General features: G+C 41.6%; 1 protein-coding gene across 2 annotated transcripts in view; it reads left to right on the forward strand.

Moving 5' to 3' along the window:
• The first annotated feature begins 11,127 nt into the window (after positions 1-11,127).
• The window catches only part of LOC117451865 (pikachurin), a 33,454-nt gene continuing 29,530 nt past the window's right edge, over positions 11,128-15,051 (forward strand). For both annotated transcript variants that reach the window (XM_034090212.2, XM_034090213.2), the window contains exon 1: positions 11,128-11,678. In XM_034090212.2, the coding sequence (XP_033946103.1) occupies positions 11,585-11,678 (94 nt within the window). In that variant the 5' untranslated portion in view covers positions 11,128-11,584. The remainder of the gene's footprint in view (positions 11,679-15,051) is intronic.

Below are 15,051 nucleotides of genomic sequence, written 5' to 3' on the forward strand. Positions count from 1 at the left end.
CGTGCCAGCGCACTGTAAACTGCACGCGATCCCTCACATGCCAGTTGGCAAACGGTGTGCAGCGTGGCGCAACATCCAAGGAGGCACGAAACCAGAGGCAGAAGCACAAAGCAAAGACTTCCCGTGAAGTTGTAAGCAAATCCAACACATTACTCCCAGTTTACAGTCTACAGGTTTCCACTCTGCGGTTCCTGTTGGTTTCTATTGTCACTACACTCATCCCCTCTCACCATCAGTCCTGACTGGCCGGGAGCAGAAGGAGAGGCTGGGCAGAGGTGGTGACGTCTGAGGGTCCATCCTCTGCTTCATCCAGTCCCCACCCATGCAGAGTACACAGAGGGATGGGTCCAGGTTAATGGCTTCAACTTCCACTTCCACTTCCAGTGTTGGTAATGGAATAGGGGTTTTGTTATGAAAGAGGCTCAGTCTGTCCACTCAGAGAGAAGTTTCACACTTTCCACTGAATACTGCAGATTCCGTGCCCTGCTTTTGGTGTTAAATTGATATTGGATGGGAAATGTGTTTCTTATCAGCCAGTCAAAACATACTGAATTGTGTTATAACCAGGGGTGCACATAACTTTGTTGCCCTGGTTCTCAAAGGAGCACCTGGAGATGTGGCTTGGTGCTCATCCTTAAAATGAAATACACCATAACCTTTGAGGGGGTCTTGACTTTATTTGCCAGACACACGGCACAGAACACACATGCAGAGGACAAGACAACATTAGCACGACCAGTAATCCTACAAGCTGTCATCACTACCCTCTTGACTGTTCTCCTCACTGTCTTCCTCTCTGTCAGACATGGTAGCTGATGATGTAGGCCTACTTCTTTCTCTCTGGTTGAGTCTGCGATTAGCTGCTTGCATCCACAAGTCAACAGCTGGTTTTGGGTCGAAAGTCTCTGATATCATCTTAGACAAGTGGATGTAATCAAATAAGTATGTGAACATAACCAATAACCTACCATAGCCAATAACAAATTAATGTAACTTATTTTATTTGTGTTGTTCATTCATATCTTATTTTACCTAGTTAACATTTATTTATTTATTTATGCATTTTTTTTTATCTCTCCAGTTTTAAAGGATATTTTTGGTTACTGTCCTATAGTATACATTGGAATGATTTCACACCTGTTTATCGCAATAATTATAAAGGAGTGCCTTGGAAATATGTTACATAAATTGTGACCAAACCGTTTGAACTTAGACTGAAGTGAACTATCTAAACACTCATGCGGCTTTCACACCAGCGCTTTTCCCTTCCTAGCTCCGAGCTAGAGCTTTTCTGGTTCAGCTCCGGTTTCCCTTTTCTGCTCCCGTTCTGTTCACACCGCCCAGAGCCCGACTGGTGCTGCCGCTGCTGCGTCATGATGTCACCGTTTACATCGCTGATTTGCTCGCCAACGGCATTACGGCGCTCACAACAACAACAACGGGGAACTGCGTTGGGTCAATGATCGTGTTGCTTTTAATCACGCAAAGCCAGATTAAATTAAATAACGACTTCTCCAACCTTATACTTTTCTCCAGAGTGCCGTGGTTCATTGTTTATTGATGTGTTTCTGCGGCATTTACCGACCGCTGCAGTGTTGGCTGCTCTTCCACGGGAGTTTATTCTCCCGTTAGCTCCTGGTTAGCTCACACTGCAGCGGCCGCTCTAAAGTATTCACTGTCCGACTCACACAAGCAGCTGATACATATCCACAGTTCCCCTTAGCCTAAGTGAATGTGTGTCAGTCTGAATTGACGCTGTTTGGCATCACAACGCTGTTATGAAAGTTTCTCTGGTATAAAATGGGTGATGTTAGCATAGCAACCAAAGCTAAACTGACTTCTTGCTATTGCTATCCTATTCTTTCACACACACATACGGGTATTGGGCCGAGGGCGACACCGTACTTCCGGTATCTGCCATTTTACACGAGGTGCAAGCAGGCCAAGGGTTTAGCCGTACACCTTCTAGGTGTTGCTAAGCTTGCTGTACTGAATATCATAGTCTATTGCCTTAATCAATATCTAGTCAACTCTAAAATACCACATATATGCAATGGCATGATAATATTATTGTGATAAGTGGGGTATTCACCTGGTGTTTCCAGAAATTAGACGTAGATGCAGCCAAAATCGACGAAGGCCACTTTCGAGGGTCGTTTTTCCATACATCTGCAGGCAGTCTGTAAGGGCAATCCGACAACCCACACAGCACTAGTTTACGCTGGTAACGACCTACAGCACACCCCTCAAGTCCAGAGATGTAATCCGAAGACATGCAGCGATTTCTTCGGTCGTTAATTCCGGAAAAAAACCTAGTGCGCTCTGCCTGGCTACGTTAGCTAGCTGTTTATATTTGCACCTCCAGGATATTTGCACCTCCAGGAAAATGCCGTATTTATATATATATATATGGCGCGCGTTGCATTGTGGGTAGCTCGTGACGTCACTGTGTGTGAAAGAATTGTGGCATAAACCGTTTTCTACAGGCACATTTTACCGGCGTATTTTTATTATGATTCTACTTGTGATAGTCGGACACGACAACCTGTGCAGCCCATGTATTGATTCCATCCGATAGCTGCAATAATACAAAACAACACGTCTGCCTCTCTCCACAATGATCGATAACAGTGAACGGTCAAAGTAAGGTACAAATAAACAGAATCACACGAAGCCTGGTTAGTGTAGCCTGACTTTATAAAGTGTGTTTATAAGCACTACTGCTTGTAGGCAGGCATGACAGTCGACCCATGGGAGGTGGGTTTAGTTTCCTGCACCCCTCGACGTAAGAGAGACGTAAGCGACGCCACCTCTTAGCTCCGAAGGTCTTGCCTCTAGACCGACAATTTTTTGGAGCTGGAAGTGAACCGGATTCCAGAGCTAAGAGGCGGCGCCGCTGCGGTGTGAACAGGAAAAACCGGCACTTTTCAGGCTCCAGCTCCGAGCCGGAGCTGAAAACACGTTGGTGTGAAAGGGGCATCAGAGTCCTTTACCTCACTGAGCTGTAGTTATCAGCCTCTCAGCCTGACTGGAGAGAACTCTCCCTCCACATTATTGTTGACACATCTTCTTCTTATATCCGTTAGAGCAGCTAGCACCAGATTCTAATAACAACAGCGCCGGTACCGGTGCACCCACCCTCTCTCCCACGCTCACTCGCACTTAGGCTGTGAGCTGCGGGTGCCAGATAAGCCAACACCCATTTTCATCACTTACAGCGCCCATCGTACAGGGCAGATGAAAAGTGTAACCGGGGGGAAAAGGGTGTTACATTTACTTAATTATGAATATTGTTACATCAAGGCCAAAAATTAGGATGAGCACCAATGGTCAAAAATGTTTTTTCCCTCCCAGCACTGCGCCTCCCCAGATCTGGCGCCCTAGGCGAACATCTATAACGCCAGTGCTACGGGCAGATAACTCGCATATATCTTTCTCTCTCTTCTCTCTCTTTTCTCTTCTCCCTTCTCTCTCTCTATCTATCTCTCTCAATGTTGGTACGCAAATGCGCCTTTTTTCAAATGACCCGGTGCTCTTTTTTTGGCGGAGGTGCGCATGCGCACCAGTTATGTGCAGCCCTGGTTATAACCACAGTTATTATTGTTACATGTTACTTGTTAGACACTTTTATCCAAAGCGACTTACATACTCAATACTGTGGGCAATCCCCACGGGAGCAATTTGGGGTGAAGTGTCTTGCCCAGGGACACAACGACATGCTGACTGCAGTGGGGTTTGAACCTGTGACCCCCTGATCCCCCTGATCCGATCAACAACGCACTACACCACTGCGCCACACGCCTCCACATTGCGCTTCAAAGCACGCTTTTTTGTAGTTAATGAACACATGCCATTTAATCAAGGGACAAACAATGGTGTGAATTATCTAAGGTGAAAGTATATTCTTTGTTCAATTTATATTTGCAGCAACATGTCAAGAACAACTTGCTTAAAAGATGAATAATAACCCGTTTAAAGACATACATGGTGTTAATATCAGTGGAATTGGAAAAAGCATTCAAGTGTTTCTGTTTTTTGTTAAGTTACAATTGATGCACAAGGATATACGGTTGCTGTGAGACACAACAAACTGCATACGGATCAGCCTGCTGCACATGTGTTTTGCGAGTGATCCTGTTAAACAAATTAAACAACTCCAAACTTCCCTTGGAAACTCAAGCTGTAAACCAGCCATTGTGGGTGTCAAAATGAAAGTCAAAACTTCACTTTACACCAAGTTGCAAATGGAAGCACATCGTGGTCTCAACCCGACAACAGTCTCCTGCATTATTTAGTGAAAGAATAGGAGGCTGTAAAGCAAATGTTATTTTCTTATTTATTCATTGTGACAGATCTTCTTATAATCTAATAATTGAAATGGCAGGCTACAAGGCACACATCTCTTTGTGTTTAATAGTGGAAGTAATTGAGTTTATGTGCCTAATACTGCATATAAACTAAACAAATGTAAAGTTGTTTCGTGTGGCATTAACTTGTTCCATAGTGCAAGTGTCAGTTGTAAAGTCACTATGTAAGTGGCAAAAAAGGAGGTTAAAGGCGGGATATGCTTGTAGAGAAACAATTAAAAAAGGTAAAGAAAGTAAGCCAAAGAGTACAGTGGGGCAGAAGAGAAAACTCAAACGAGAAGGAACAGAAACAGTGTTATGGGATTTGTTTCTATCTCTATAAACAAGGCTTAATGTGTCAAATGCTCTTTGGATTTGTTAAAAGTCCAGGATTTGTTAAAAGTTGTTTATTTCATTTTAGTCATCACAGTAGAACTTACTCACACAGCTGTAATGCTTTAATACTTCAAGGTAGATCAGGGTAAGCACAACACATATGATATGTACGATTTATATGATTATGTATACCACGTGATAATATTTGATTGAAAGTCCAGATGTAAACAACATCCAGTTCTGTTCTAATGGAGATAACCAAGGTCAATTTAATGATCAAGTGCTAGGATACTTTGAATTCCTGCTAACATTTTTAAATCCACCCTCTCTCTTCTTCCGCAGTGCTATTTGTGGATAAAATGTGCTGCTGTTCCGTTGCAGACAAACCAGACAAATCTTTCCAGGAAGAAGAGAAATGTCACTGTTTTCTCTCCAGCTGCACTGAATAAGGCTGTTTCCTCTAAGGTAGTTTAACTTTACAAGATTGATTTGAAATACAAACAGTATGTCCGCATGTGTGTGTACAGTACATGTAAATGTATAAACACACATGCACTCATGCACCCTTAAAGTGTTGTGTTTGGAAATGAATCATGTTCATGTCAGTGGATGTTAGCCACACTGTATTGTAATCACCTCACCACACAGAACATGCAAAAACCATTTGAGCATCCATGTATTCTGTAACTGACAAGTCGTACAGAATAACAGTTTTCTTCCACTTGTGTTTTTAAAAGTTAGACTACTAATCACTCAGAAGAGGCTATCCTTTCCCCTGACCCACTATAACTGAATGGAAATATCTCATCCGCAAGCAATTAGACCCTCACAAGCAGAAAATACACCAAACAGATGTCCATTCTACTTCGTGCAAGGCATGAGCGGCTAACCGGGGGCTGAACTGCAATTGAATCTGTCAGCCATTTATGGCGCTCAGTTTTACTCACATGAAGAAGGGTTAATTGCACAGGTCATTTCACCCGTCATTATCGGCCAGCATGAATCTGCATCCCCCAGAGCGACTCATGTGAAGAGGGGAGTTGACAGCTGTAATAGACGTCTGATTTGGGACACTGCTGCTGGTGCAGAAATTAGCAGGGGAAAAAAAGAATATCCTAAACTTCCAAGCTGTTTTTCGGGGTTGGTGATAATATCCTGTGTTCTGTTTACTACATTAATACGTGTTTAATCTCATACTTACAGTGGAATGTGTTTTCTCTTTAGAAGCATGGCCCATTTGGTCCAGACTGAAATGCCTCAACTGCTTTTAGATGGATTGCAATGGAAATCAGTACAGACATTCATGTTCCCAAGAGGATGAACTGTAGTGAGTGAGGATAACCTGACTTTACCTCTAGCATCACAAGCAGGTCACATTCTTCCCTTATACAGAGACATATCTTCCCAGGCAATTAATAATTTATTTGGTCATCCCATAAGTTCCCGTATGATAATGAGTCTAAAGTTTATGTTTTTGATAAAAATGTCTTAATAGATATTAAAATAATTGCCTCAAAATGTGGTACTCGCATTTATGAATTTGATTGATTTATGACTAGAATTTTTCAAAACCATAAACATTCTAGTCATCTTAAGCTTTTTGTGGTTAGCACAATCATTTGTGTAAGACATGTTAAAAGGCACAGTGGTAAACATTAACCAGCTAAACATCAGAATGTAAACATTGTCATCATAAGCAGTATAGCTTAAAGGTTAAAGCACCAGTGTGTTTGATTAAGGCCTCAGTGAGCCACTAGCGTGTCTTTAGACTTTTAGTCTTCTTTTATGCTAGGGAGATTTATATCAGTTTATTAATATCCCCTGCAGCTGCCAGGGGTTATGGCTTGGGGCAGGAAAACTGCTTACATTAACCTAAAAGTGAACTCTAAATGGTCAACTCATATTAATTTAATTCAGGCTGTGAAACTTTCAATTCTAAATTAAGATTTAGAATTTAAAGTTACCCAAAAAATAGAAAATTACCATAAATGATCAACTAGTTATGAGCAAATCAACTTGTCATTAACCTTGATGGACTTTGTTATGTAACTCGTAGGGCATACATTTGGCAAATGATTCAACAACAGTAAATAAAAAGTTCCCTTGGTGGAGAAATTATAGAGACACAGAGGTGCTCAGAAAGCAACGCAAACTCTGTGTACTCTGGTGCTGCAGGAGCCTCTCTAATGCGAGTTAGAATCAACGTTGAACGTACTAAACATCGAGATGTGCAGACTGACACACACACACGCACGCACGCACGCACGCACGCACGCACGCACGCACGCACGCACGCACGCACGCACACACACACACACACACACACACACACACACACACACACACACACACACACACACACACACACACACACACACACACACAGGACTTGCATGGATGAATGCCACCACTAGTGGACACTGTTTTACCATTTATATTTACTGATGTCAATGTACATATGGTAAACATGTACAGCATTAAACACCTCAGTGTTGACAACCGAGAGTAAAATGTTCTGTATTTCCTTTTTTCTTGTTTAACTTACAGAGTTGAAATGAATTCAGAATTCTATATTTTGTCTATGATTTGTTATGACTGAAAGTCCTTATGGTTGAAGTGTGACAGCAAACCAAAACCACTGATGCAAGTGAAGAATAAAATCAATTAATTTCGATATTTTTAATGATCTTGTAGTGTGGTGAGAAAGAACAAATTAGTTCCCCCAACATCCCAAAAACCTGTCACATGCCTATGACTTCCGACTGTTGTTCTTCTCCTTGAGAGGGACAATTTTCTAAACCACCAGTCTGGTTTATTAGCTTGTTTTAAAAATAGAAAAAAAACAAACATTTTAATTAATTTACTTGGACAAGGCTAATCAGAATTTTACCTTGTGATTCCCTTTTATTTTTGAGTGAGTTCCCCAGAAAAGGAGACGGATGGTCTGGTTGTTTGTATGATAATGTTAGATATATGATTTTGTTTGTGCTTTGGCTGCCTGCATCTCTTTGTCCAATCTGTGCGATATATGTTTGTCCAGGAGATGGAACCAGTGAGTTTGATCATGCAACAACGTGACAATCATCTCAGACACTGCTCTCAATTAATAGTTGTGTTACATCGTGGAAATCCCCCAAAGCTTTTGTGCTGATCTGACTGAGTTTTTACAAGTTAAATCAAAGCAGGAAGTCTTGTCACTGAAATTTGGTCCTATGAGTAAATATGTTTTTATTTTACAACTACATGGTGACAACACAATACACATCAGTTATGCTCAATCATTTTCTTTTGTTTGAACATAGATGAGCTAGAAATGTAATTTAGATGATACAATATGACAATGGGATCCTGCTCCATTGAATTAGTCAAAATACTAAATATTTCACCAAATGCAACTACTTAAAAACAAACAAACAGAGGATTTAATTGATTTAGGGCATATTTAAAAATTGTAACTTAGTCTTTGCCAAAATCAGCTTATATTGTTTGACACAGGATAGAGTTTTCCAAAAACAGTAATGATATGTTTTCTCACAGTATTTCCCTCTGATGCTTATCTGGCTGTTTGGGTCATATTGTGTGATTGTTTGATAATTTCAGGTGAAGAAACTTGAATAATCAGATCACATTATGCCTCTGTGACCCAGAGAGTTTATGATAAATACAATTGACAAATGCGAGGAAGGTTGGAATCAAGTTGAAGAGAAATTGTGTATTTTCTGCATAGTACAATAAGACTAATATCGTGTTGTATTTGTTCTAGGTCTTTGATGATGATTGGTGGCGTGATTCTTTTGGTTTCTTTTTTAATCTTTTGACAATCTGATAGATGCATGACATGAAGGAAAACACATGTTTGTAATCTTTTGAGTATTATTATTTAAAATGTGTTTGTCTTTAATGCAGATTTAGGATTAGGTGCTTATTGATGCACACTAGTTATAACTTCTCCCATGAAGATGTATTTGTATACTCTGATGGTCATCGCCTGTTAGTTTACCAGCATCATTGATGAATGCATCAACAGTGACAGATATCCTTAAAGCAGCTTACAGCTACATTATACTGAGTGCTATTTATTACATTTTACACCTTGCATGGTTAACCGCTGCTATTGGTGCAGAAATCTGTGATAGTGAGCACTTCTCCTTTGCCGAGATAATCCATCCCACCTCACAGGTGTGGCATATCAAGATGCTGATTAGACAGCATGATTATTGCACAGGTGTGCCTTAAGCTGGCCACAATAAAAGGCCACTCTGAAACGTGCAGTTTTGCTTTATTGGGGGGGTCCGAAAACCAGTCAGTATCTGGTGTGACCACCATTTGCCTCACGCAGTGCAACACATCTCCTTCGCATAGAGTTGATCAGGTTGTTGATTGTGGTCTGTGGAATGTTGGTCCACTCCTCTTCAATGGCTGTGCCAAGTTGCTGGATATTGGCAGGAACTGGAACATGCTGTCGTATACGCCGATTCAGAGCATCCCAAACATGCTCAATGGGTGACATGTCCGGTGAGTATGCTGGCCATGCAAGAACTGGGATGTTTTCAGCCTCCAGGAATTGTGTACAGATCCTTGCAACATGGGGCCGGGCATTATCATGCTGCAACATGAGGTGATGATCGTGGATGAATGGCACAACAATGGGCCTCAGGATCTCGTCACGGTATCTCTGTGCATTCACAATGCCATCAATAAAATGCACCTGTGTTCGTCGTCCATAACATACACCTGCCCATACCATACCATAACCCCACCACCACCATGGGCCACTTGATTCACAACATTGACATCAGAAAACCGCTCACCCCCACGACGCCACACACGCTGTCTGCCATCTGCCCTGAACAGTGAAAACCGGGATTCATCCGTGAAGACAACACCTCTCCAACGTGCCAGACGCCATCGAATGTGAGCATTTGCCCACTCAAGTCGGTTACGACAACGAACCGGAGTCAGGGCGAGACCCCGATGAGGACGACGAGCATGCAGATGAGCTTCCGTGAGACGGTTTCTGACAGTTTGTGCAGAGATTCTTTGGTTATGCAAACCGATTGTTGCAGCAGCTGTCCGAGTGGCTGGTCTCAGACGATCTTGGAGGTGAACATGCTGGATGTGGAGGTCCTGGGCTGGTGTGGTTACACGTGGTCTGCGGTTGTGAGGCCGGTTGGATGTACTTATGGTAGAAAAATGAACATTCAATTCACGGGCAACAGCTCTGGTGGACATTCCTGCTGTCAGCATGCCAATTGCACGCTCCCTCAAAACTTGCGACATCTGTGGCATTGTGCTGTGTGATAAAACTGAACATTTTAGAGTGGCCTTTTATTGTGGCCAGCCTAAGGCACACCTGTGCAATAATCATGCTGTCTAATCAGCATCTTGATATACCACACCTGTGAGGTGGGATGGATTATCTCGGCAAAGGAGAAGTGCTCACTATCACAGATTTTTTCAGATTTGTGAACAATATTTGAGAGAAATTATTATTTTGTGTATATAGAAAATGTTTTAGATCTTTGAGTTCATCTCATGAAAAATGGGAACAAAAACAATAGTGTTGCATTTTTGTTCAGTGTACTTACATTTCACCTTCTCTCAGTCCTGGCCTAATAAAATCATTCTCCCTAACAAAACATGCTGTGTGGTACAATCTGTACTGTAACGACAAAGTCTTTATGAAAAGGATTATAAGGAACATGTGAAGCTACCTTAGGGGTCTCCGCACTAGTTAATATTATATTTCTACTTTTAAAGACTTACAGTAACTAATAATGTGGCTCTCTAAATCTTTCTTCTATCAATAATAACGAAAATGAGGAAGATTTTTGCAGGACAAGTGATGGATGAAGTGCAGTTTCACAAAGCCTGAGAAAATATGCCCAATCAGTGTTAAGATTCCCAGGTATAATTTGTGTGTGCATTGTTCCCAGTCGTCTTTCACTCTCCTTTTCTTTTTCTAGCTACTTGATAAGAAAAATGCCTCTGAAGTGATTTGGCTGAGCACTCCTGCAAACACTGCTCTCTCTCTCTTACACGCACACGTGGACAAGTGCACAACACTCAAATAGCATTCATTTCAAACAAACTGTATGTCATTGTAAAAAACATTATCAGTAAACAGTCGCAAAATAATCAGTACAGCAATGTCTTTGTGGGACATTAATTAAGATGTCATTGTTTGCCTTGTGTAGTAATTGACACACACACACACACACACACACACACACACACACACACACACACACACACACACACACACACACACACACACACACACACACACACACACACACACACACACACACACACACACACACACACACACACACACACACACCGTACAGTTACTCTGCTTCTGCGTCTTCATGATCTCCATCTGTGTCCATTGTGCGGATTAGAGGCTTGTTATCCTCTTAGCTCTAAATGGCCCTACGTTCCTGCATTCCGCTGTCCGTCTCATCTGCTGTCTAAGAAGCGGACCTGAGCGTGACAAGAAAGCGAGATTCATGCTTAAAAATGATCGAGCCCACTATTTAGTTGTTTTAGTCGTTGCGCATTACTCGCGACTTGTCGGGACAACCCTCTCTATCGTTTGTCAGCGCGCGTGGGGCACAGTGGATGTCTGTCCGTCCGTCCGTCCGTCAATGTGTCCAACCCACTGATCTTTCGTAGACTGTAATCTTATCAGTGTCAAACCGTACCTGCCTTTTCCTCTCGGGCAGTTTCTGTCTGTCTTCGAGTGGCATTTGCAAGAAAAATCTGGACGAAAAAAACGATTTTGATCAGAGAGAAACTTTATTATCACAGAGGTCTGTTTTTATTTACTGCTACAGGCGCGTTTGCATGTGGGATAACATGATAATTTGACCGTTTTAAACTTTCGACCTGCAGAAGACATGGGATCTAAAGAAAGGATTCTGTTACTTCTCTTCGCAATATGCACAACCAACGTGTGCCTTTGTGCAAGAAAATCAAGTGCTCGGAGATCTGGTGAGTTTACCTGCTGACCTTTATTCCACATTTGACATGGTGTAGTAAATATCATGATAATCCTTTGTATTGAAACATTGTGGATCAGGGCAGAATGTGTGTGTGTTCATCTTTCCATTTGTTTGATTACTCCAGTATCATAAAGCCAGCTTTTGAAATGATTTTTCAGTACATGAAAAATACAATTTAAGCATTAATTCCCAAACATACGTGACTAATTTAAACTTTAAAGTCCTTTTTATTGTGATAAAAGCTATGAACATTGCTGTTCAAAACAAGCCCCTTCCACTTAACACCCCTGTTCACAAAATCTACAGTGCAGCATGTTACTTATAGACCATTTAAAGAAGTTCCCCTCACTTTTGTACGATGTCATTTTAACATATTATATGTTCTGATACATTTTAGGCAGGAACTTGTGACTTAGAGGAAAATAAAAAGGATATAACATGGTAACATTTTGACTAAAACACATATTTTAGGGATTCTTCCAGATATGAAATGTTTGTCGAATAAAGACAGGGAAGTATGCAGCTTCGGATCAACTGCATACAAAGGAAACTTGCCAGTGGATGTTGATTTGTCCTTCCCACAGTCTCTCCTCCAACCTTTTCTGATATCCTGTCACCCTGTACACTTTTTCCGTCACAGTTTCTTCCCTTTCCTCCCTCTTTCCTTCTTTCAATCACTTCCTTTCTCTCTCACTGTCAGTCTATCTGATGTATTTCTCCCTCAGCTAAGACCCACAGGCTAACTATCACATCTGTCTGTCAGCACAGACTCACCACAGTGGGGACTGCCATACAGTGGACGGCTGTGGTTCTGTCTCCATGACCTCCAGTGACATTTGTACTTGTTTTTTGTTTGATTTTGAGGTCTCTCAGGCTTCCTTCTGAGGGAGGGGGAGTTGGGGGTGTCAACAGGGCTAGATGTCCAGATGAATCACATCAGCCTTTACACAACAAAGCTGGTAGCACAAGGAAAGAGTTAAGATTGAATGACGTCTTTCCCCGAGATTGTCTTACTTTTGCCTGATTTTGACAGCCCTCTCTGGAATTATTCTGTGAAGACAATGAATCTTTCTTTCATATTATACAAGGCATTTTCACCTTTATTTGAAAGAGTAAAAAAGCTGGGAGAGAGAGGAGTATTACAAGCTAAACAAACGTCCCAATGCTAGAATCAAACAAAGGACAACATGGTAATGTAGCATCCACTTTAAACACTGCTACCAAGGAGCTCCAAAACAATGACAATATATCATTTCTTTTTCAGGAGATGACATTTCCCAGTTAATCCTGTCAGATTCAGTTTACATTTCATTCAAATATCTTATATCCTTCCCTAAGCCATGCTGAAGGGCAGCACACGTCTTGGTGGATGAAACAGACCTGGAAGCAGTGTTTTTTCACATGACTGACTTCAAAAGTGGAGCCGGAAAATCAGAGTGAAGTGTGCAGGTGCTTTGCTCCAAAAGATGTCTGGCTGCCACTCAATGTCTATGTGTATTTGGTTCTAGAGAGCCAGAGAGTACCTGCAGCCAATCGGTAAACAAAATCCTGCGACAGAATCCTGTTACAGAATTTATTTCTGTCTGTAAAACATGAAAATGCTACCTGACCACTGGAAAGTGTCACACACACACACACACACACACACACACACACACACACACACACACACACACACACACACACACACACACACACACACACACACACACACACACACACACACACACACACACACACACACACACACACACACACACACACACACACACACACACACACACACACACACACACACACTTCAGCGTAATAAGGGATTTCAAAGGAAACACCTCAGAGTGGTAGTTTGACAACCTGGTGTGTTGAATTTTGGGATGGCCTGTAATACTGTACGTGTGTTCCTTGATGTGTTCTGCATGAGAGGCTGCAGATGTTTTTATTTATTTGTTTTATCAAGAGAGAATGACAATGTTTTGGTAGCTGACAGTGTGCTCTCTTGTGGCCATTTTCCAAACAGTGTGTACACTTTATACTGTACATTGTAGAAGTTTGCACCTTGCATAACCTCTAAAGTCTGGCCTCTCCTGTCCCATTCATGTACGAGGGCAATGCACCCATTAGATTTGACCATTCAAGTGGGGTGTCTGGGTGTTACGGCCAAGTTGAAGACACAGTAGCAAAAGCAGCTTATGTGGCAACTATAACAGCATAAACAGTACCTTGAAGAGTAACCAAAAACAAGGTTGACGGAAAATAATTCGGTCCCTCACTCATGGTCAAAAGCTTAATGTATCCAGAGCTACCTTGAAGCACCATTATAAGCTGCTGTACTCAGAGAATACAAACTACAAATGTGGTGTGTGTCTACAGAAGGTCCAGTTGTGATAGACATGGTTCGCCACTGATGATCATGTACATACAAATAATGATTTAAGAATTTCTTTCTCCATCAACTCTTATTCTGTGAGTTCAGCTCACCCGTACACATCCCTGGGGAGATATGGATGATCAGGGAATACAGCTGACATATTGAATTACCCGCTTGGATGGAAGAGCAGGAGAAAGGGTTCGATAAAGCAGAAGAGATGTTCAGTGGATTTAGGAGAGAGGTCGGTTTAGGAAGTAGAAGAAGGGAGTCACAAGAAATAAAGAGGAGAGAAACACGAAAATGGAAAAGAGCAACACTGTAGCTACATGATATTTCAATTTACAGAGATCTGCCTCCTACATTAACCTTTGTCTATTCCTCGTGTCAGTGTATACGAGGGACTTCTGTCCTTTTGTCAACTAGACCAGATCAGGACATATACAAGTCTACTCTATTAAGGTGATAAATAAAAAAGAAAGGTGTTTAGCTATTTGTATGCTGCATTTTCACATAGCCTCTTCATTGTTTGAATGTAGCAATGTGTTTGTGTAAATGGTATGACATAAAGTGCATGACTGCGAGGCCATAAGGGTCCTTGTCTGCTCCTCTATCTCCATTAAAGCCTGGCGATGAATATACAGGCCATCAGAGGTGATGATGATCTACACCTCCATAGCCCGTTCTCTTTCTTCTTCGTCTTCAAGAGGGTTTTCAGGCCGCAGTCTGAAATTACAATCTCTTGAAGTGTCACACAAACACCCAGGATTTTAATAACTCCAAACCAGGAAGATAATGACATATGAAGCGAGTCAGTTGATATTAGAATCCCCCCAGAGAGCTATGGGTTATGTCATTTAAAAAAAATCCTTTTGTAACTCTAAAAAAAGGTAAGGTAATGATTATGTTATCATTGGCTATTTTAAAACCTTTTGCCAAAGACCTGTTTTTGTTCAAACCTCATGGTGGTATTGACAAAGAATTTATATATAATCGA

Source organism: Pseudochaenichthys georgianus, chromosome 9 (genome assembly GCF_902827115.2).
Source record: "Pseudochaenichthys georgianus chromosome 9, fPseGeo1.2, whole genome shotgun sequence".
Lineage (NCBI taxonomy): Eukaryota > Metazoa > Chordata > Actinopteri > Perciformes > Channichthyidae > Pseudochaenichthys > Pseudochaenichthys georgianus.